The sequence below is a fragment of the Colletotrichum graminicola genome (genome assembly GCF_000149035.1).
Source record: "Colletotrichum graminicola M1.001 genomic scaffold supercont1.13, whole genome shotgun sequence".
NCBI lineage: Eukaryota > Fungi > Ascomycota > Sordariomycetes > Glomerellales > Glomerellaceae > Colletotrichum > Colletotrichum graminicola.
This window is the reverse complement of record NW_007361017.1, coordinates 898,931-921,103: the sequence shown is the minus strand read 5'-3', so window position 1 is coordinate 921,103 and position 22,173 is coordinate 898,931. Positions and strand designations below refer to the sequence as shown.

The window sequence follows — 22,173 nt, the reverse complement described above, 5'->3', positions numbered from 1 at the left end:
GGTTGACGTGCTTGCTCGCTGCTTTCGCACGCAATATGTGCTGGCACCTAGCGCGCTAGCTAGTAGAGTTCGGATTGATATCGATTGAAACGCTAGCCAACATGGTGAGAGCCAACGGCATTAGTCCGTTCAAGACATCTACAGCTACCTACCTCATTGGCCGGCTCGAGCCCAATGCGGCCCACGTGTTCCGACCCGGCAGCAAACCGTTGGCGAGCTCCTATCCATCTATCTTGAAAGGGCGTTCTTGTACTCCGTAGAAAGCTGGCATGTAAATGAACAAGGGATTGTCAATTCAGGCCTTAGTCCCTGACGCCAGATATGATGCGACCACGTATGACGCTGATTTTTGCTAGCTAGTTCCTGGCGTGGGGGGTTCAATTCCACTAGGGAAGCGCATCATGCCAGGAGATCCGTCGCCCGGGGAAGTTTCTCGGGTATAGGGGAAATCCGGTTTCCCAGCCTACACAGAGGAGGAGGAGGAGGTCCCCCTCCGTGTGCGGCTTTTTGCACAACCAACTTCTTTCGGGGACCCGGTCTTCGTAAAGAGTGGTGTTAGTGGTTTTGTTAGCCAATGCATTCACTTCGGTTTCATCCGGTTACATGGCCTTGTCGAAGCTTGCCCACAACTCGCAGTCTATGCTTGTAAGATTTTCAGGTCCGCGAACTTTAATGGGCGTTTAAAATGCGGGTACTGTACTCCATGGAAGCCAGAATGCCATTATTAGTCATATAATTAACCTCGTTGACATGGCGGACTGTGCCCAGCTGGATCGGCCACAGACACCAAGCTCATGAGTGAGTATATCCATACCTACCTAAGGAAAGGGAAAGGAGAAAAATTGTTCTTCAAATCTTCTGTAATTTACCACGCTACCATTATCACAAGCCTGTATGGATTCCTGAGCAGCTTAGAGTTTCTGCAAACCGTGTACATGCTGATGCTGGTACAATACCTGGACAGAGATACCACCCTGAGAAGGTGTCCGACATCTATGGTGACTCTTAAGACTACCAGTTCGATGGATGGCTACCTTGAGAGACTGGAAGGTCCTTTTGCCATCCTAATACCCTAGAAAATAGGACACGAGGTGATAGAAGTTTTTTTTCCTCGGATCTTCTATCGGCATCTCCATCGTGAAATCTGAACGCTTCATGCAAAACAGAGCCATCATCAGGTCGACGATCCATCAGGATGGATTCCGCAGTGCCCTCCGAAGCCCTTCCGGCCCTCAACTGCATGCCGACAGAGATACTCGATCTCATATTTGCCCATGTCTCGCACATAAACCTCTGGCACCTCCGCCGCATATCGAAACGGTTCAACGCCGTCCTCCATCCGCATCTCCTATCAACCCTCCGCGCCATGGCCGACCCTCTCCCGCTGACCCTCATCAGAGAGACCACCCCTGTGCCCCTGTCTTTTGTCTACAATCTCGTTCTGGCCGTCGTGGGCTACGACGAAGGCCGCAGGCTCTGGGGCAGAATCTTCCCGTCCCGGTACACGTCGCCGGAAACTCCTTACTCCTCCTGGCTACCTGCTACGCCGCCCCATCTTTCATTGCCGCAGGCGGCTAACCAGGAGCTCTCGCTATCGACAGTCCGCCGCCGGAACGACATCGACGCCCACCCGGACCTCTTCATCCCCCACCTCCGCGCCGCGTCCCCGTCCTTCGCAAACCTGCGGAGGATCCACTTCTGGAGCATCCTCCTCTGGTACAAGGAGTCGTCTCTCATATTCGCCGCCCACCCCGCCGCCCTAGCGGTCGGCCAGGCCCGCAAGAACCGCCTCCGCTGGGCCTACAACCAGCACCGGGACAACTACGAGAGCAGGCCCGGGGACGACCCCGCCGTCGTGGACGAGCTCACGAGGACGTACATCCTGCGCAGCCACTTCGACCGCCCCGCCCCATGTCGGCCGGACAAGGACCGCTCCCTTCTGCACATGCTGTCGAGGCGACCGCGGCACCCCGTCCCGTCCTCGCCGGAACTGGCCCACTGGGTCCACGGCGCCACTCTGCGGGACAGACCTCCCGACTACCGGATCCCGTGGCGGATGAGGCGACGGCCGTTGCGCAGCGACGAGTCCAACGAGGCGATGAGGTTGATATTCGCGAGCCGCGCTGACTTTGAACGGAACGGTTGATCGGCGTGCCCCAGGAGCAGGCCGGCTGCCAACCTGGTATGAACCTAACGTTATGGACGAAGGGGGGGCTGAACATGGAAAGGACAGCAAAGGGGGATCGACCGAATCGAGTGTCTTTGGGGAAAGTATGCCACCATGTTCCAAGACGTGTACTTCAGCCGGAGCAAGGCTTTTCAATAAACCTCACCATACCAGATGTACTTGAGGTTTGCTTGCTTACTTTTCCCGAGAAACGCGCTCATTAAGTGTTCATGCAGAGTAAGGGGTTGTTTTCTGAAGACCTCACTTCAGAGAGTGCACTTCATTGGTAAAGCTTCATTTTGTTTTAGTAAGAAATCAAAGAGAATCCATCAATTAGAACGCTGTGTTCTGTTTTGATTTATATTAGTCTGTCCTCAATGTTCGAGTCCCGAGACTAAGCTGGTCCGAGCCTCGTTCGTGTACTCCTAACGAAGGCCTGCAACGAAATCGTGATTCGTTATTTTCCCCTATATCACCCTCAGATGCCGGTCTCATTTTCCTTCTCATCTACCACTTCTGTTATTGCTCATGGACTCCATTATTGAAACCGGACACGAGCTCTCGGACAGGCATGACCGAGCCTAAACGAGCAACACGCCAGCCATGAGGGCAATAAAAGCCGCGGCATGAATACTACCGGTTACAGGGTTGCCGGAAATGGGCGCCGCGTTCGTAGACGAGGGGTTCGTAGTGCTCGACCCTGTTGGGGAAGCAGTCGATGAAGGCGAGTCCGAAGGCGATGGGCCGGTAGCATTCGGGGTCATAACACGGTCCAAGACGTGAATAAGTCCGTTGTTTGTCCTTTGACAACTGGTTAGTCTCAACATTCCGGGCTTTTGTTTTCGAGGGGAGCTGGCTTACAGAACATTGGGACTGATGACTTTCGCGTCGTTGAACCAGATCTCGTCGTCTTTCACAGTGACTCGTACAGTAATATTAGCCAGCGAGGTAAACTCCTGGCCGTCCTCCAAGAAGTTGCTGTAGGCGACTTGGGGCAGGGTATGGAAGCTGTCGGATGTTAGTTCATCTGGGGTGTACCACGGATATTCCAACGACAACTTACAGCAAAGCGCCCTTGAGCTCTGCCTCTCCAAGAGACTTCTCCGGGTTGCCAGCCTGGTCGAAGGCTTCCGTGCTTGGGCCCAGACATGTGACGTTTGGCTTGGCGTCCAGCGTCCTCCATAGCATGGTCTTCTCCAATGCGCCCATAAGAGATGTCAGCGAGTCCGAGAGCTTCCTGATCGTCGTCGAGCAGGGCCTCGGTGGCTCCAAAATACTGAAACAGGATTTAGCACGGCCTTGGGACAGTCTCCCTTAATGTCACCTACGTATCAATGGACTGGAGATACCCGCCATCCCATTCGCCATCGATGGTGGTGAGCTCTGCGGTTTGGCCCAGACCAGCGCGTAGGTTTGCTACCTTGTCGTTGGATGAAGAAGACCCTTGCCTCACTCGGAGCCTTGCAGGGTTGATGGTGTCCCGTGAAATATAGAGCACCTGGCCTTGGGCCCCGGCGCCATACCGGCTAATGAGAGCAGGCCCGGGGCTTCGCAGGTTGTAGAGCGAGTCTTGGAGCTTCGTGGGAACTGTGATACCTCTTGAGGAGCTGAAGTTAATAGCCGTCATGGGGGCCTCCAGAGTATGGTATTTGAAAATGGTCAAGACCCGGTCGACGGGGATCTGGCTTACGTCGCTGGCATTGGATTGCTTGAGGAAGTTGGCAATTGCCTTGTTGGTGGGCACCAGAAGTGTGATCTTGTTGTCGGCCTCAGCTGTGACATTGTCGACGATTCCAGGGTAGTTGCTCAAGATTTGGTTGAAAGCCGAAAAGTCTGCATGTTTCGATAGTGCATTACTGAGGCTTTGCTGAAGCTGGCGTGGGGATATCGAATCACTGCCGGCCAAAGCGAGCGGCGCGATGCCGACAGCAGCCAAGGCGAGCTTCAGTAGTAAACTGTACATGTTTCCCTCGGATTCTTGGGGGTATCGCGTAAGACTGAGAATGCAAGCTGCCTGTGTTTGGATGAGACGCACCAGAAGGGCAAGGGACACCTTTTTAAAAGCTTGCAAACCATTATACGCCGTATCTGCCAGCCGCACGAGTAGCCACTATTGATGGCAGACCTGTGTTCCAGGTGGCTTTATTTGCCTTCTTTCAGCTTCTCAGCTCTATTGTCCTCGCGCTGTTTGCCAGGATGCAGGGTCAAGCCAAGCCTGTGGCTGCACAAGGAAGCTAGGGATATCGGTGTGTTACGCTGGAAGGCTAGTGAATGGCGATGGCGCCACAGAGACAGTTGACTTGTAGACGCGAGTCGGAAAGAGGGATTTCAGTAAGAGGCCCTTCCCTTGACTGGGCATGCCGATTGCTGCTGACGGCGTCAGGCAGGCCATGCGAATATATGCTCTATCTAGTACAAGACTTGTTGCCGGTGACGAAGTGTACCGGGTACAACCCGAAGCAGTCTGAGCAGAGTACAGTATGCATTGACATTAGCTGATGGCTTATTACCTACTGATGTAGGTAGGCATGGCAAAAGCACGCCAGTAGGGCTGAAGGTTAGCGGGGGGAAGAGACGTAGAATCCGGCCACGGTTGACGACGACCCCACAAACGCAGCGCAGCACTTTACCTATTCTTTCTGCTACTGTGTCCTGAATGCAAGATAATGCACCGTTAGAGTCCACACGAAGGTTAAACCGGCTTGCCTGTATCCTCCAGAGCCTCATCTGCACCGAGGGAGGCTTACGATTGAGGTGAGACGTGCTTGTAGTTGAGCAGATCGGCGCGCAGGCTACCACATTTGGAGGGATTTACACTACAGTGACGGCAGGCTAGACCTTGCTCAACGAAGCAAGCTTAAATAATCCCTGCAATTGGGGGCAACAATGTTGTTTAACAGAGCTCAATGTAGGTCTGTTGCATGGAGGGAGAGAAAGGTGCCATAAGAACCGTTGATACAACAGTATCCAAGACAATTCCAAGACACCTAGGTAGGTAGCACAACGGGCCGCGCATCCCTTCTCGGAGCCGATTCAGACTTGGAGGTTTCCGGTTTTGTGTTTTCCCTGTGAAATGACAGCAGGTGGGTGCATAGAGACAGCCAACCGGAGGAGCCAGCTGACCGCAACCCATGTACAATCTGTAGAACCCAGCAACAACACACACACACTACGGGCAAAAAGGCAAGCGATAGCGACGACGCGATGGGCAGGGGTGTATTGCTTGCTGTCTACAGCATGCAACTCGTGCCAACTGCGCTTTACCAATTTTCCCCTGGCCCAGATTGGCGACCTTCAACTTTGGCCAACATGCCAGCCAAGGAAGCACGCGTCTTTGACGGCAGTGACGGCTAAATACATTCCAAGAGGCCCCGCATAAAATACAAAGAAAGGAAAGAAGGAGGAGGGGAAAGAGAAAGAGAGAGAGAAAGAACGGACCGCCGTGGACATTCCGCCTACCGACCTGGTCCCAGGATGGCTCCATCGTACCTACCTAGTTATCTACGCGCTCTTGCCCCTCCGCCGGCTTATTGTCAGAAGTGCCATCAATTTAGGGCACAGACGAGGTAGGCAAGGTGGATGGGGAATTTGAGGTAAGGTACGAATGCGCCTTTGGTCAGATTGGGTAGGTACCACGCATCGCAGCGCCCACTTACTTCCCTTGGCATGAGTCCATCGTCAGACAATCTCCTTGCCCTTTTTCTCCCGCCTTTCGTCCTCGTCCATTTCTGTTTTTTCTCCCATCATCCAACTACACAGCACGCATCATCAACTTTGCACGTTTGTTGCCATTCCACTTACACCAACAAATCGATACCAATTTTTTGGACTCTTGACATCCATTGCTCCCTTTCAATAGCTTCTCCTTCATTCCTCTAATCACCATACCACTTCTTCTCTTTCAAGCTCGTTAAGATCCAACGGCACCAAAATGAGACAGACAACCCTCATCACTGGCCTCGCGGCCATGCTGCCCTCTACCGCCCAGGCCTGGTCCGTCCCGGCACTCCTGGGCTCTCGTCAGAACAGCAGTCCCTACCAAGATGCTGTTTGCAAGCCCGCGACTAGCTCGGGTGGCCAGCTCCCCCCTTGCGTCCAGATTGAAAACATTGAGGTCGCCTGCAAGCCCAATGGCACCGACCCCATCCACTTTGAGGCACATGCACAATGCATGGTGAGTACAGACAGTCTTGCAAAGTGGGATATCATTGACTAACAGCAACCAGTGCGGCGGCTCCTTCTTCGCCGAGAAGTTGGCTTGCGAGCGATGCCTGTTCGTCCACGGCCTTCGCAGCGAGCGAGACTTGGCTTTCTACAGAGGCGTTCTCTCGTCTGCCTCCAATGCTCTCTGCACTGGTACACCAACCGCAGCTTATGCCGTCGTCTACTCCAACATCGAGGTTGCTGCCACCCCTGTCACCACCGGTGCCACGGTCAAGAGCGACCAAGCTCCCAGTAACACGGCCATCTCCCTTTACTACACGGCTAGCGGTGTTCAGGGTCCTGGCAGCATCACCGGTGAAGCTGCTAGTGCTACTGGCGTCAGCCAAGAGGCAACTGCAACAACTGCTGGCCCGACGGCAATCGCGACTGGCTCGGCCACTACGAGCCGCGGCCCCTCTACTCGTGCCACCACCACCGTTGCCACCACTGGCACGGCTACCAACGACGCGGCCACAGCCACGTCCGTGCCTGGCAACGGCGCAGTGCAGAACTACGCTGCAAGGGGTCTTATGATGGGTGCTGCCGGTCTGGCAGTGCTTGCGGGCTTGTAAATTGATCCGGTGTTCCACATCGGGAGGAGTTCTAGCTTGAAGGCGCACTGTATTGGGTTGGGACTGACGAGCACGGCTGAGATGAATTGGCGTATCAAGAAGTAATGAATAATGCAAAGAAAGTGTGCTTCTTCTTGCCCAACGTAGTGTTCGCTCTGGCCTTCAGGGTGGTGATGGACGAGTTTGCCATAACGATGTAGTGATAAACAACGTTGGCTTGTGTGGGGCAGGCCAGCAGCGCTGCTCAGGTGTTTGAAAGGAACATGCTTGGGGCCAACTCGAAGGAGCTGGTTTAATTTAGGTATTTCATGTTGAGAAGGTGTTTCCCAAAATTGTGTCTGAAACAAGTTAGTGCACTCACTTGGGTAACGATGGGCGTGGGTCAATGTGGTCTGGATTGGGTGCTCGGCTTCATAACCCTCCAGGTTCTCACGGCAGCCCACCACGTCGGCAACTCCCCATACATGGCCCATCCTAGGCCGGCCCCTCCAGTGCAGTATACATATATCATGGATCCCGAGCCCTCCTGTTCTGCATCTGGGGTATTTCGTTCCACCTAACATTCAATCTTTTTGTTGCTTGACCCGTGTGGCCAAATTTACTGAGGCATGTGCTCGAAAGGCTTGGCCAGCTTCTCCTGGCAGAACGGCAGCTTGCCAACGGTCCAGATCTCGGTATCCTGCCGACGACCCGTTAGTTTCGACCGCCTCATTCGTATGGCAAATTCGAAGATTCCGGCCAAACCAGCACTCAGCAATCGGAGGCTTGGTTGCAGCCGGCAACTCTCGGCAACAGGTACGGTGCAACTTACAGGCTTCAGGTTCTTCTTGATCTCGGTGTCGAGGGTGCCGGCCTTGAGAGCGATAATCTCGGGAGCCGCATCGGGATCATGAGCGATCGGGGAGCCACACTCGGAGCAGAAGATGCGGTGGACGGCCTTGCCCGAGGAGCCCTTTCCAGCCCAGCTCTTGGTGGGACCGTTGATGGTTAGCTTGTCCTTGGGGACAACAGCGACGAGGGCTTCATTAACGAGGTCAGCGAGCAATCCGATTTTGAGTTCCGGACTTCCGCATCCACGAGTCGAATTGCGACAGCCGTCTCAATTGACGGAAGAAGAAGGGGGGAAAGGATGGACAAAGCACACTTACAGTATGTTGAACCAGTCTGGCGTTGGCAATCGTCGCAGTGATCATAGCCGGTAATGAGCGGGGCATCGACGTCGACCTTGTAGGTGACGGCCTTGCAGAGGCAGTGTCCGGTGAGAGGCATATTGGATCGAGTTTGGAACAAAAAGATTACTTTGCGTCTTCGTGGATTCGAGAAGATGTGTGTTTGTACGTGGATTGTTAACAGATAAATGCAGTGCAGCGAGCTTTCGACACAGACGACACAGATTCGCAACGACGGATGGGAACGGGCTGCTTTTGTTGTGCCGGGAGAAGCGCGCGGGGTATCTGATGCCACCCCCGAGTTTTAGCATCCTAATGCGCTGACATACTTCTGACGACGTCACTCACAAGACACACCCTTGGAGTCAAATTGGTGGAGCGGGGAGAATTGCCGAAACCGTGGGGTGCAAGTTTCCGACAGGGCGTGGCTTCACTGGCTTGCGACCGAAAGAACTCTAGCTGCCGAAAAGAGTCTTTAAGAATGGAATGGCGTTTGACGTGTGTTTTCCTTGAGGAACGATTCGTTAGAAAAACGACTGAACGGACGAGGGACGACGGGGTTCTTTATATGCGCCTCGGGAGCTTTCTACAAAGCTTCGAAGGGCGCCCATCCCCCACCCCCCCTCACACTCAAGCAACTGCGGCGGCGCCTGCAGGATCGAAGCCCAAGAAGGGCCTCGAGGCCACCCGAAGTTGGAACATGGAACTTGTTGGAACAGCTCTGGGCACCATATCCGGGATATGTTTCTGTCACACTGCGGCCAGCACGGCGATCCTTGGGTCCATGGCCTGCGATGGCAGCATATCCTTGTTCACGGCACTTGAGCTGGATCGGCGGGTGCAAGCTTGCTTTCTTGGGGGTCGAGCACGAGGCAGCTCCGGATCTCCCCCTTAGCGGTTTCTTCGGACACGCTCACAGTGTCCTTGGTGCAAGCTGCGGCACGAATATTCCCAGCCGAGGCGAGGATTGGCTGGTTGTGTCTCGAACTGGAACCGTCAACCCCGCGGGAGGGTACAGTGGGAGGTTGAGCGGAGGGAGATCAAACCAAGTGCTTGGCTCGCTCAACGCCAATGCCACCACGATCAGGTCACTCGGGCAAAGCTCATCATGGACATATCGGGGCCAATTTGTCATTCTGGCTTCTTCTACATCAGATGAGATGGGAATGCTGAATTGTCTTGTTTGATGGAAGCGGTGGCCTGCTGGACGAGACAGAACTAGACTACGAGAAACACTTGTCAGTGTGCTTGATGCAGCCCCCCCCCACCCCGCCGCTAGAGATGGGACGATTTGGAATTCGATGCAGGACCGCGTTAGTGCCGCTACAGCTCCCCGGCACCTCGAGTCGAGCTCAGGCTGGGTGAGCGGGCCCATCCCGGCCCCCCCCCTGGCTGGATGGCCCATAAGCTTGTTGGCCGGATGCTTAGGCAAGCGGCCCGGCAAGCAGCTTTGCAAATCTGCCAATCGAGTAAATAAACCCGCCACCAAGTTGCGGCGCAGGCCCGCCCTGGTTTTTTTTTGTTTGGGAGGGGCCTTTTGACCTTACCTAGGTGCTAGACTCCCTGGAAACACGCTATTTGTATTTTTTGGGAAATAGGGTGGGGAAGCGGGCAGCATCTGCCGTCCTAGCTTGGTAGCTAAGTACAGAAATCATTGATATTGCCATTGTCAAGGCCCGGAACACGCGGGAAAGGCCGGTAGAGACGAGCTCTCGCCAGGTAAGCCCCGTCCAGGTGAGGTACAGCATGCAAGAGATGCGGAGTCAGCGTCACCGCCTCTCCCGCGAAGTAATCGAATACAACCCCACCAATTGCTGCGCGTGCGCGCGTGTATCTAGTGTAGAGAGGATTGGAGATTTCAAATACCATATCCGTCCCCCACCCCCCGCCGCGGGGAGGCGTTTGCGTTGCATGGGAGCCCCACCTAACAAACGTGGTCCATTGGCATCGTCCGCCCGGCTAGTCAGTGTAATTGGATGTCGTATCCCCTCCTGGGTCTTCTCTGCTGACGGCGGGTACTGCGAGCTATCTTTATCTGCCGCCCCCCTCTTTGCATTCTCCGCTGACAAGATAGCCTTTCCCTCCCTCCAGTGAAGGAGAACCACGGAAGACATTTTTGTTACGCTGTCAGGTTTGCATGTTTGATCACCGCAAGCGCGCATCGGGGCCAAGATCGGTTGGGGGTTCCGGATCGCTGTTTGACGAACGCCGTCCGTTTCGTTAATAGTCTATGAGATATCGCCTACAGGGTATTGAATCTAACATCTTCGTCTACCTATACAACACGACTGCCGGGCCCAGGGAGCGCAGGCAAGCGCGTAGTGTGCAAGTATATGACGCTGACTAAGTAGACTGACTGTTCCTCTTCATCATCTCACCAACGGAGCGACCAACGACGACAGGGCCCAAGCGACGCCCGCACGCACGATAAGGTGCTGCAAGCCCAGCAGCTCCACGCTCCCCAGTGCCAGGCGGTCGGCGAGGAACACCCGCAGCACGAGCGACCGGTAGACGCTCCGCATCTGCGCCTCAGGGTGCCTGAGGATGAAGCCATCCATGGACGAGATGCGAAAGTCGCGGATATCCACCTTTTGCACGCCGCCGCCGCCATCCCGCTGGCCTTCACCCGGCGACCCGGCGGAGGTGAGTGGCCGCTCGATGCGTTCCGGCCTCCGGCGCAGGGCCCGGATGGCTCGGAAGCAGACAAAGTCGACCACGTTGGTCGTCTTGAGGGGCGGCGTGGGCTTCTTGAGGATGAGCTTCGGGAGGAGGTCCGGCCGCGAGATCCATATCGTGGAGTTGTCCTGGAACTCGCAGCACACGGCCTCGAGATCGTGGGCGTAGTGCACGAAGCGGGCGTAGAACGCCGGCGTGAGGACCTTGAAGTCGAGCTCCTCGGCGCGTTTGGGGCTCTTCTTCGCGGCCGGGGACTGCATCACCTCGGGGCCGGCCGAGTCCATGCCGGCGGGTATGTACCTGACGGCGACGGCGGCCGCGGACTGCTTGACGAGGTGGCGCAGGTAGGCTCGGAAGATGGGCTCGAGCCGGCTCTCCGTCGCGTCGGCCCGACGGCCCATGCTCTCCTTCAGCGGCTCCGGCCGGTACCATACGTGCAGCCTCCTGCCGAAGAAGAGGACGCCGGCCTCCTTGACGATGCGGGGGAACGTCAAGAAGCCGACCCACCACCAGCGGCACAGGAAGGCGAGCTTCTGGGGGGCGGACATGGAGCCCGGGTCGATGGCGGGGCCCGAGTTGAAGAGGCGGGCAACGAGCTTGGGGTGGTCTTTTGAGGACTTGAGAGTGATTGTGTTGTCGAGGACGCAGGCCCCGCGAGCACCGGGGCCGAAGAAGTCGGTTGCCGAGAGGGAGTAGGCGCCCTTGCGCGAGTTGAAGGGGGAGACGTGGAAGTCCTTTGGCCATTGCTTGGTCAGTCTCACCGTGGGCCTTTTGCCGTTAGACTCTTGGTCTCCTGTGGAGTCGGGCTCTGAGACGCCTTCCCCGGTGTCGTCGCCTCTCTTGAGGCGCTGCTCTGACGGGAGAGCGTCAGTGGTGAGGAAGTACATCCTGCGCTCACCAAAGGTGTTGTTCACCTCGAGGATCATGGCCGCCAGCTCCTTGTCTTTGGAGTAGAGGTACCAAAAGGAGACCGGATTGAAGTGATACCCCATAAACCTGGCCGCAGTGACGAGATAGGCGCCAGGATACTGCGCCGGATCGGCGCCCTTGGCCGTGTTAGCCGTCCGTCCCTCACTGCCGAGCGAGGGTGCCCTCAACATACCTGTGATTCGAGATACGCATCCAGCTTTCCCCTGAGCCCGAGATGCCCATTGCCTCGGTCGAGATAATCCGCGGGGTCGACATCAAACCACCCCTTGCCGGGCTGCGGCGACACGGAGAACAACGACGTCCAGCCGGGCGCCTGGACATCGCTCGAGACCATGCCGGCGTAGGTGCCACTCCAGCCGACGGGGATGCCCACGACGAGGTACGAGTACTCAAAGGCGTGCTTCTCCGGGAATGTCCGGCGGTGCGTCGTCGTACAGGGGATCAGCAGCGGTCTCACAGGCGTCGTCCATTTCGCGGCGTCTCGCGTACCCGCCGCGAGCCCCAGGAAGAAGCGGCAGACCTGGACGACGACGAAGCCGAGAATGAAGCCCGGGAGGAGGAGGAGGAGCTGGTGGCGCAGGGTGTGCGTGTCGACGTAGCCTGAGACGAGATCCGCGAGGGCGTGTCTGTTGCGAAGGGCCGAGAAGAGGATGAGAAGGACAGTATCGAGACGGCCACCGAGGAGAGAGTAGTAAGCGAAGCCTACCAACAAGGTCAAGGGCCGGAGGCTCAAGTTGGCGGCAGACATTGCGGGCTGTGGTATGACGGTGAACCGTCACGGCGACGGGCCGGTTGGGAGAGGGTGATGTGCCGGACGGGGTACGGCGCGAGATGCCGTTCAGTGGGTGCGGTCCTTACGGCGACGAAGTCATGTCTTGGTCACCACACCGTGAACATTACAAACCAGCTGGAGCGTTTTTTTCTTTCTTATTAATCCTCCTTCTTTTTTCTTGAAGAACATCAAGTAGTTCCCGTCAAGGGTCATGAAGCTTGGCTGGGTGTTTCCTGCTTGCCAGATTGGGGGATGGCTCGGTAGAGGAAGGGCTGGTTGTGGGGCTGGTGAGCGTGTCTCGATGAGATCAAGACTGCGCTGGTCCCAGGTCCGATCCGCGAGCTTAGTCATCTACGAGACGGCCCTTGGGGGGATGTTTTAGTGCGGGTTTGACTACACTACTATGTACGATGTACATGCCATGCCGGTTGATGGGAGGGCTTCCGGAGAGAAAGTTGCACACAACAGAAGCTTAATCGGGGCCAACAAAGTCCTTCACCATAGAGGAACATGGCAAGTAATACGCAAATCTACAAGTCCCAAACAGACAAGAGCGAAGGCGATCCGGCCTAGCGGTGAGTGAGGGGAGACGGCACTCTGGTCACTGGAGGCCTGCCCGGGTTTTAGCGGACTGACCCGGCGACTGTAACCTTGAGGGGCCTCGGTCTCTCTGCGCCGCAGCCGCTTTCTATACGTGGATGTGGCGCAGCCGGGCAAAAGATAGAAAACGTCAGCAGAAGCCATACCTAGTGTAAGAAGAACAGCTGAGGGCTCGGAAGGGAGAAAGCCTCGCCAAGCTGAACAGAGGCACCCCGCCAAATCCCCTTCTTGCTTTGCGCCGGGGCAGCTTCTCCTGCTCCTCCTGCTGCGGCGTTAGGCTCGTGCAGGGATGTGCCACCCTCTTACGTCCGCGACGCCGGTTGACTCAGTCCCCCTTCTCCCATCCCCCACCAAGCATTTTCGTCCTTCCATCGCCTTCTACAATACTTATTGCCGACCAGCCTGTCCTCAAAAGCCCACAAATCCACCAATTCTCTCTGCCACACCAGCCACACAAAGAGCCCGAACAAGGACCCCCAAAAACTGACGCAACGGAACCCTCTTTTGCGCAACTTCCACTTTGACAACCACGATCACCACCACCACCACCACCGAACAACAAGAGAAAGGAACAGCACGCCCCTTCTTCTCTCACCTTGCCAATCGACAGGCTCAGCAACTTGCATATCCTCTTCACCACCCATCACATACATATTGCCAACCATGGATGACTGGGACACCGCCACCAAGATCGGCTCCAAGGCCCGCGGCGGAGCTTCGCAGAGAGAAACTGTCATCAAGGGAAAGAGCGCTCTCAACGCCGCCCAGCGCAGTGGTTCCGTCATTGCAACTGAGAAGAAGTACGCCGCCGGCAATGCTGTACGTGATTCCCCCCATTTCCCAAAGACCAACCGTCTTTGGCAGTTGCCCTTACCTTACGTACCCGACCATGCTTGACATCATGGCCTGTCCCTTCACCCCTCCATTCCCCACTCTTCCTACATTGACGACGGGGGAGGGGAGCAACGACCGGAACAGCCTCACTCTAGCTCCCCTCCCGGCCCTTAAAATGAGAGAGAGACAAATGCAGAAGAGAGAAGCCAGTGAACTGACAATCCTCCTTCCCCGTTTTTCAGGCCACCAAGCCCGGTGTCGAGGGCCAGCGCCTGACCAAGGTCGACCGCTCCGACGACATCATCAAGCCCAACACGGTCGGCAAGCAGGTCGGCGACGCCATCTCCCAGACGCGCCAGAAGATGGAGCCCAAGATGACCCAGAAGGACCTCGCCACCAAGTGCAACACCACCCAGTCCGTCGTCGCCGAGTTCGAGCGCGGCTCCGCCGCCCCCGACCAGAAGATCCTCGCCGCCATGGAGCGCGTCCTCAACGTCAAGCTGCGCGGCAATGACATCGGTGCCCCCCGGTTCGCCAAGAAGAAATGAGCGGGTGGAGTCCTGGTCTCCCACGACGGAGATTGCTGACCCTCTCGCCCTTGTTGTGTCGAAACCCAAATGGTGGTGAATGTTATGGGAGGAGGAAGGTCGGACGGGGGGTTTCGGAGGGGGAGGGAAACCCTGCGAGGTTGAGCGCTCGCAGCTCTCGCCCATAGAATCCCTAACTCTTCCTTTCGCTGGGAGTCTGGTCTTTGGAAGGTCGAAAAAGGTCTTGATTTATGACCCGGTTGGTTGCATAGCACACGAACAAGACTGAGAAACACCAAGGCTGGACAGAAATGTCTCGAGAGATGGGCTCTCGACGATGGTTACGGTTCCTAGACGTTTTACAGCACAATAGATGAGTCGGCACTGCAAAGCTGACGATTACGCGAATTCCATTATCTGCGTCCCGTCCGCAGTGTTTTGTCTATATATGTGTGTGTGTCTTTGTATGGGTGTACGGGGTGTTTCTCAGCATTTGGGATATCCAAACCAGTGACTTACTCATCTGACTCATGAATTGGCAGGCCGCTGGACATGGACCAACAGACACACTCCCGAAGAACCGAGCGCCTGCCTACACTTCCTCTTCTTCCGTGGTATCTTCCAAACTCCATATCCGAAAAAACCACGCCATGGTACACCATACCATGCATCCATCCGTTCAAAAGACAAAAATGAAAAGCTCTTCCATCTCCCGCACAATTATTATCCCCGTCCCTCTATACAGAGAGTCTATTCACCCGCGCGGCGAGCTCCGTATCGTACGGCTTCCGTCTTGTCTGGACGACGACGTGCTCCTTGCCGCCTACGCTGGCTATTCTCAACCACTCAGGTGCAACCTCGTTGGCGAGCAGATGCACCGTCTGGATACCTTCTTCCACGGGCATCGGCACCCGCACGGAATCCTTTAGCTTCTGCTGCAGAACGAGCATCGTAAACGACATAACCGGCTGGCCGGCCACGTTCGACGAAGACACGAGCATCGAGATGATGGCAGCAATGTCAACGGCACGCGCCAGTGCTCGCTGCCTCGCAAGCTCGGGACCGCTGGGCAGCTGGATGTGGGCGTTGGCCTCTTCCTTGGCGCGCAGCCTGTCGAGAAGACTCATCTTGGTACCGTCGGGTTTGAGAGCCGGGCATTTCGTGGCCGCCACCTGTGCCTCCTTCTGTTGCTTCTTCTGCAGGATGCCGTCCTTGAGCGCGCCCAGGGCACGCTGGCCTTTGGCGAACACGGGGTTTTGGGAGATGGCGGTATGGCGGACGGTGATGTCGGACTTGGGGAGGTCGTCAAAGGTCAAGCTCTCGAAGCATAGGTCCAGGTCGGACATCTCATCCGTGGCTCGCTGGGCGCACATGATGTGCAGGTTCTCCTCGAACTGCCTGCACAGCTGATCCTCGTCGATGTGGCTGGTGTTCTTGGTCGGGTCCATCTCGAGGCAGAGCTTGCCGCGCCCGTAGTCCGTCACTATGAAGGGGGAGCCCATGAATCCGTCTTCCCGGCCGGCAGGATTCGCGTCCTGGATTGCTATACATGTTCGGATGTCGTCGACTGTGACCCTACGCTTGCCCCAGGTGCGGGCGACGTGCGGTGTAATGCTGCTGATGTCGAGGGGTGTGTTGTTGTTTTGGTGCACCAGTTGAAGGGAGACGGTCTTCAGAATCGCCCGCTGGAGGCCGAGAAGCTCAAGGAGCTCAGCTGGCAATTGCTTTCTGGTCGTCTCCTCCTTGACCTCCGGCTTGGCGGATGCATCGTGGTTCCTCGACCGCTTGACCTTTTGGTTGGCCTTGCGGACCTCGGACTTTGCTTGGGATATGACGTCCGACTTGCGTGACTTTCGGCGGGTGTCGGCAAGAGTAGATGATGTGTTCCGGGGTGAGAGGGTGGTTGTTGCCGACGCGGGCTCCTCGATGACAGGAGCAGGCTCATCCTTGCAGAGTCGCTGACGCTTCAGAACCTCAGGCGACAGGACGTTGTTCCTGGTTTGCCTAGCGGGGGTTTCGTCTTCAATGGATCTGACCTTGCGCTTTCTAGAGGAGCTTGGCGTGGGAGGAATGGCCCTCTCGGGGCTGGGTTCGATCTTGATCTCCGTCGTAACTTCCACAGTCGTAACTGGGCGAGAGCTGGCTAGTTCGATATAGAAGGCCTTCTTCACAGAACTGTCCTCGGGAACAGGCTGCGTCTTGGAAAGTCGGCCGTACTTGCCGATGAGGTTGATCGCCGGCGAGGGATCGGGCTTGACCTGCCGACGGGAAGCTGCACGAGCCATTGCGTCGAGATGTGTTACTGCTGAACGTCTCGGTGGGTATAAGACGCGAAATGCCGGTCGACAGAAGGTTCAAGATGAAGCCACAAAGCGCAGGATATATGGCAAGCGTTATGAAAGTCTCAATTGGTGTAGAAGGAGTAGTGTAAAGTGATGGGAAGTCGCGAGGAAGTGTGAAGAGGTTTTGTATATTGGAAGGGGAGTGGGGAGCCGAGATGATGGAGCAACGACCGCTAGCAACGCGCCTGGTCAGGGGTCGCAGACTCCACGTCCGCGACCGACGCGTTTTTCGATAGCAATACACAATGGAAGTCGCGTTAAGTGGGTGGGGCACGTCGGTTGCGCGGGTCCATGCACCCGCGACGGGGCAACCCGCCAGCATCCTCCTTTTTTCTTTTTCTTTTTTCTTCTTCTTCCTTACTTTTTTTCAACGTGCAACGAACGGAAAGCACGACACTACCCTAGGTACCTACCTGAATGTGGAGAGGCACACAGAGCGGCCCAGCGAGAAACAAGGGGTGACAATAAAGAAGAAGGAAAGTCTGTACGGAGTACTTGACGTTGCAGTCCAATTTTGCCAGCCGCATTCAAATCACTGTTTGGAGGCTCGTCCACCTACCTGTCTATGCTCGCTTCACACCTGTTCTGTTCGATCCACTTCATGCCAGACATGGGACGGCCCTTTTCCCGGCGAACACCCTCCTCGGAACCACGTAACTCGACATCATATTCCGTTGAGTATTGGACGGGATAGTCATACTGGGTTTTTCTAACAATGTTGCTATCTTCGTGTACCTGTGCGACCCTAGGAGGGGACCGCCTTGAAGACGTACCTTGGTAAGTCGATATCACATTCAAAGCCGGTGAAGTAGTGGAACGGTTATTGATATCAATGTCATTTCATGATTGGAAGACAATTCTCCTTGATAAGCGCGAATGCAATCATAGAATTACGAGCAATCCGTAGATGCTCCTCGTCCCTAGCTAACACCAGTTTTCGGTTTTTGTTGCCAATACCATGTGCAGACCAAAGAAAAAAAAAACCCAACGTTGTTGCCTGCCCTGTTCTTGAACGGAAACACCGTTCGCGATTCGAATGACTTTTTTCCCTGTATCCCATTTTGCCCTTTGCTCCCATGATAGTCCGTATGCTGATTGTACAAGTGAAGAGACCCGTATGTGTCAAACATAGGGCATATTGCTCATTGGTCGTAGACCTGGCTGAGGCAGTCTAGCGGCGGATCGATGACTGCCAGTGTTCCGCAGCGAAAGAGACTGGGCTTGGTGGTGGAGGGGCGGGTACGCTGTAGTCGTTCTCGCGGATCATACGAACGGGCGTCACTGGGCGGTGGGTGGTTGAGGCGAGACTTGCGTTGAGACTGTTGTAGAGATCATGGCCCGTCATCAGACGCAAATTCCTCCGCTGGGGAGGAATTGGCATGGGCGAAGCAATCTGGCTTGCAGGCATTTTGGGGATGTTGTGGTTGCGGACTATGAAGAGCTACCACGTAGTGTCAGAGACGCAACGCCTCGACGACACCGTAGATGGTTGACGGGATTGACGTACCGGGAAGATTGGGTCCTATGGACAAGTCTGGGGAAGTGACGGGGGTTTGTAAAGCCTACGGGTAGATGGAGAATCTTGCGATTGAAGTGATGTCGATATAGACCAGGTAGAGCGGAGCTTTAGAACTGTGGATGGGAGCTGTGGATGGGAGCAGTAGATGGGGTGGGAGTGGCTCGTCAGGGTGGGAGTGCAGGCGACGGAGTATTTAAGTCGGGAGGCTCGAAGCAGTGGCACAGAGGGAGGTAGGTAGGTAGGTAGGTAGGCAGAGAGGAGGACAGGGCCAGGAGCAAAAGGGTGTGACGGGGGTGGGCGTGGGCGTGGGCGTGGGCGTGGGCGTTTGTGCGCGATCCGTAACAGAGATTTCACAATTCCTTCCTTGTATCGTAGACACCCAGGGCCGATCAAGTCGGTACGCAAACACGGCAAGGGTGATGGAATGCTTGGGGGAAGAAGGGGGGAAATAAATAAAGAAAGAAAAGACCCAAGCGAGCGGTCGAGAGTGTAGGCTATGGGCAGGTGCGAATCGAGGCAAGGTACGGGTAAGGTTGCAGTAGCCCGGGGTAAAAGCGTGGGGGGAAAATCAGGGGTAGGAACGAAAAAGGGAGATGAGCAAAGACACTGATTAGAAAAGTCTGGGGCGAAGAGGAGAAGAGAGGAGGAAAGAGAGGATGCGACTTGTACAGGGCAGGGATCAGAAACAGCCGGATGCCCTCATATCCCGGGGAGAAGTAATACCTATGGTCTTGACCTGGGATTATAACGGGGCTTACAAGACAGACATGAAGAAGAGGAGGGGAAGTGGACCAGGCGTTCGAACGGGCTCAGAGGGAGACGAGACAAGCTTGATGAGGCAACGGGCACATGTAGGTATTCGTATGTGGTACAAGACTGTCTTTCATTTGGCCTGCGGAGCTGGCACGCGCGAGGCTTGAGATGTGCAATGTCGCAATCTAAGGCGATGTATAAGATGGGAGATGCACCGGGGGGCGATGGGTCTGAGCAGGACAGAGCTGGCTGGCGTGTGTCAGGACGGATGCGCAAGATGACTGTCTCAGTGGCAATGATGGGATTTTATTAACCACTGCTTGCTTTTCAGGCCAGCCAGCCGAGTGCTCTCCCGTGGTACGGTACTAAGCCTTCTGGGGGGGGGGGGGTTGATACGCTGCATCTCTAATAAAACAAAAGTGTACTTGTTTCCTACCCCGTACTATTTTTATTTTTATTTTCGTTCGTTCTCATTCTCGATTTTAGGCATGTCAGCTAGCCCAAAGGCAACAACATGCCATGCATGCCGCGTCCAGTCTGTCCTGGTTTGCCGCGGCCCGCAAGCCATCTGTTTTTGTTGGCCGGCCCCAAACAAGCCCCCAGTCGGCAAAGATGATCCCCCGGCTTTCACTGGGCGCTGGAAGGGGAGGAATGTTCCATGACAGCCGGGGTGGATATCTGTGGTGCCTAGGTATGCCCTTGCCAGGATCATGACCGCATTGCCCCATTGAGAGGAGAACCGGCCAGGTTTCGGTGTAAGAGGGCGTGATTATAGGGGAAATGGGAACAAATCGTATCTCTCTTGGGCGATACAGGGCACACGAGAGAAAACAATGGAAGCCAAAGGGAGACCGGTCTGGGTTTCTGCCGGTATGTCCCTGTCTCCACCCCCCCGGACGTTTACAGATACGTAGGGGATGGTTCTCAGCCAAGGATTCCAGGAGGCAGACAGCCAGCACATCCGCACCGACGTACATCTCAGATATAGAGATGAGCTGGTCGGGGAAACGGAATTGTTTCTGCAGAGGTTTCGGCGAGTTGGGGTACAGCACGCACGCACAGAAGGCGGCAGCATTGCACCGTGCTTGTACCTATACACCAGCCACTGGACGACGACGTCGACGACTGTGCCAGCATCTTGCACGCCATTCTCACCGCCATTCGCCCTGGATCATGCCGGTGATGTCGTGACGGCCTTCCTGTTGCCATTGGTTTGTGTGGCCCGCGGATTTTCCTTGTTTATGCAAGCACAAATCAACCCCACGACAGCCTGGAGCATGCGTTGGGGGACTTGCTAGCCTAACGAAAGGTAAGGCGAAGAAGGACGCCTTCTCCGAGAGTCCGTCTGATCTGTCCAAGGTCATTCCATCCACCGGAAGTCGGAACTTGTACCTTCTTTATTTCCCGACGTAGGTACGTACTTGGCTACCTTGGCGGGACGTGAAATCGAGCGAGAGAGAGAGAGAGAGAGAGAGAGAGAGAGAGAAAGAGAGCCGTGCTGTTTGCCTCAAGCGCTAATGCTCTCAGGTCTCCTTTCCACGGTCTAGAGCAAAGATGCATCCCAACTCTCATGGCGCGCCGGCCGGCTGCGTGTCCAATCCTTTTCCTCTCCTCGTCCTCCTCCACATTGGCCACGATCAAAGACGAAATACCTAGAGAGAACTCAAGGATCGGCAGTGTCAAGCATCCAAAGTCCCCAAAAGGGCCCGGCAATACACAGTATGAAGTAGGTACAGGCTAGTTTCAGCCACCCCTGTCTGACCACAGAAGCGACGAGGGGGAGACAGAATATCCTCCAATGGCCATGGAGTGTCGGTTGGTATTCCTGGAAGCGATGGGGTTGCGCAGTATGAAACCCAGGTAGGTAAGCCCATGATATTTCTCTCTTTCGTTTATGCTGTATCCGTACCATCGTCCCCTTTCCGATGGCAAGTCGGGGCGCCGGGTCGTCGGATCCGTCTGGACGTGATGTGATGAAATGACTCTGCTTGATAGGAACGGAGAAGACACGGAAGGAGGGAGGGTGTTGAAATCTTGTTGTCTGGCCCCACTTTCCAGGCACCATAGTAGGTAGGTAATAGTACTCCGTATCCGTACGGATACATAGTACGTAAACTACGTGCCTACCGGTAATAAGGGGAATGTGGGGTTTTCTTACGGTTTGCGGAGAAGCACCCCCAAAGTAAGGAACCCCCTCCCCAACTTCCTGCATTCCCCAAACTCAAACTCTGGGGATACCTACCTACCTAGCTGAGTGACACGGGCAGGACTCATCGACTGGACTGGTACATAAGCCACGAGGCGGCCTAGGCCTGGAACGATGCTCGAAGTGCAGTCTACACACCCTCTGTTGCCTCGTAATGTGGCCATTGGTCTTTTTGGGGACGGGAACATCATTACCCAGCATAAAACCACTTGCCTCCGAGCCAGCGCCTAGGGGGGGATACTGGCTGGAAAGTGATGCGAAATCAGGGAACCTCGAGACGTGGCGCACCCATTGCTTACGCAGCCCAGCAGCCTCGTTCATCAACGATGCCGGACAATCCGTGGGGTTTGTCATTTTCTTCCTCAAGCCCACGTCGTGCAACCAAGCAGCCACCTCGTATATGGCTTCACTATTGACACGGACGACGTAAATAGTAGTAGTAGCCTCCTGTGACTGGACTTGTGTCTCCCGCCATGGTCTGGTCTGGTCTGGTCTGGCCTGTGCCCCTTCAAGTCCCGGTACGACTAGACCGTGGTGGCTCTTTCTGCCTCGATCCAAGGCTTCATTCCACCCTCCGTGCCAACTGTCATGGCGGGGCCGCCCTCTTGTCCCTGCATTCTCCCTCCACTCCGTGAGCCCCAAATCCGGTATGACAATCAGAGTCTCTGGCTTTCCCGGATTATTTGTGTCACCGAGACTTGGACGCACCTGGATGCGACTCAGTCGCCTTCACTTTAGCCTGCCGGCCTCGGCCTACCGCTGGCGCTACGCTTGGGCGAGTGGGATCGACGTGACAAGTATGGATTGTGTACGATACTCCTCCATCACACTTTCCACTGAGTCTTGCCGCCCAAGAGCTGCAGCTCCCCCGGACCGATTTGTTGTGTGCAACTCTTTTTTTAA

At 55.7% G+C, this 22,173-nt stretch overlaps 8 protein-coding genes across 8 annotated transcripts; 3 read left to right on the top strand and 5 right to left on the bottom strand.

Moving 5' to 3' along the window:
• Positions 1-1,195: 1,195 nt before the first annotated feature.
• Positions 1,196-2,146, top strand: GLRG_04321 (F-box domain-containing protein; the record flags this gene model as incomplete). The annotated part of the gene is made up of 1 exon (XM_008095006.1): positions 1,196-2,146. The coding sequence occupies one exon, from the start codon at positions 1,196-1,198 to the stop codon at positions 2,144-2,146; it is 951 nt and encodes a 316-aa protein (XP_008093197.1).
• A 602-nt stretch (positions 2,147-2,748) lies between these two features.
• GLRG_04320 (fasciclin domain-containing protein) lies at positions 2,749-4,130 on the bottom strand (the record flags this gene model as incomplete). The annotated part of the gene is made up of 4 exons (XM_008095005.1): positions 2,749-2,968; positions 3,029-3,175; positions 3,231-3,443; positions 3,496-4,130. The coding sequence occupies 4 exons, from the start codon at positions 4,128-4,130 to the stop codon at positions 2,749-2,751; spliced, it is 1,215 nt and encodes a 404-aa protein (XP_008093196.1).
• Positions 4,131-6,098: 1,968 nt separating this feature from the next.
• GLRG_04319 (uncharacterized protein) lies at positions 6,099-6,942 on the top strand (the record flags this gene model as incomplete). Its single annotated transcript, XM_008095004.1, has 2 exons — positions 6,099-6,341; positions 6,394-6,942. The coding sequence occupies 2 exons, from the start codon at positions 6,099-6,101 to the stop codon at positions 6,940-6,942; spliced, it is 792 nt and encodes a 263-aa protein (XP_008093195.1).
• Positions 6,943-7,540: 598 nt separating this feature from the next.
• GLRG_04318 (glutathione-dependent formaldehyde-activating enzyme) lies at positions 7,541-8,211 on the bottom strand (the record flags this gene model as incomplete). The annotated part of the gene is made up of 3 exons (XM_008095003.1): positions 7,541-7,621; positions 7,754-7,962; positions 8,091-8,211. The coding sequence occupies 3 exons, from the start codon at positions 8,209-8,211 to the stop codon at positions 7,541-7,543; spliced, it is 411 nt and encodes a 136-aa protein (XP_008093194.1).
• A 2,269-nt stretch (positions 8,212-10,480) lies between these two features.
• Positions 10,481-12,465, bottom strand: GLRG_04317 (uncharacterized protein; the record flags this gene model as incomplete). The annotated part of the gene is made up of 2 exons (XM_008095002.1): positions 10,481-11,833; positions 11,890-12,465. The coding sequence occupies 2 exons, from the start codon at positions 12,463-12,465 to the stop codon at positions 10,481-10,483; spliced, it is 1,929 nt and encodes a 642-aa protein (XP_008093193.1).
• Positions 12,466-13,752: 1,287 nt separating this feature from the next.
• GLRG_04316 (multiprotein bridging factor 1) lies at positions 13,753-14,471 on the top strand (the record flags this gene model as incomplete). Its single annotated transcript, XM_008095001.1, has 2 exons — positions 13,753-13,908; positions 14,166-14,471. 2 exons carry the CDS (start codon positions 13,753-13,755, stop codon positions 14,469-14,471), a joined length of 462 nt encoding a protein of 153 aa, XP_008093192.1.
• Positions 14,472-15,187: 716 nt separating this feature from the next.
• On the bottom strand, positions 15,188-16,735 carry GLRG_04315 (uncharacterized protein; the record flags this gene model as incomplete). The annotated part of the gene is made up of 1 exon (XM_008095000.1): positions 15,188-16,735. One exon carries the CDS (start codon positions 16,733-16,735, stop codon positions 15,188-15,190), a length of 1,548 nt encoding a protein of 515 aa, XP_008093191.1.
• Positions 16,736-17,963: 1,228 nt separating this feature from the next.
• On the bottom strand, positions 17,964-18,200 carry GLRG_04314 (uncharacterized protein; the record flags this gene model as incomplete). The annotated part of the gene is made up of 1 exon (XM_008094999.1): positions 17,964-18,200. One exon carries the CDS (start codon positions 18,198-18,200, stop codon positions 17,964-17,966), a length of 237 nt encoding a protein of 78 aa, XP_008093190.1.
• Between the last annotated feature and the right edge of the window lie 3,973 nt (positions 18,201-22,173).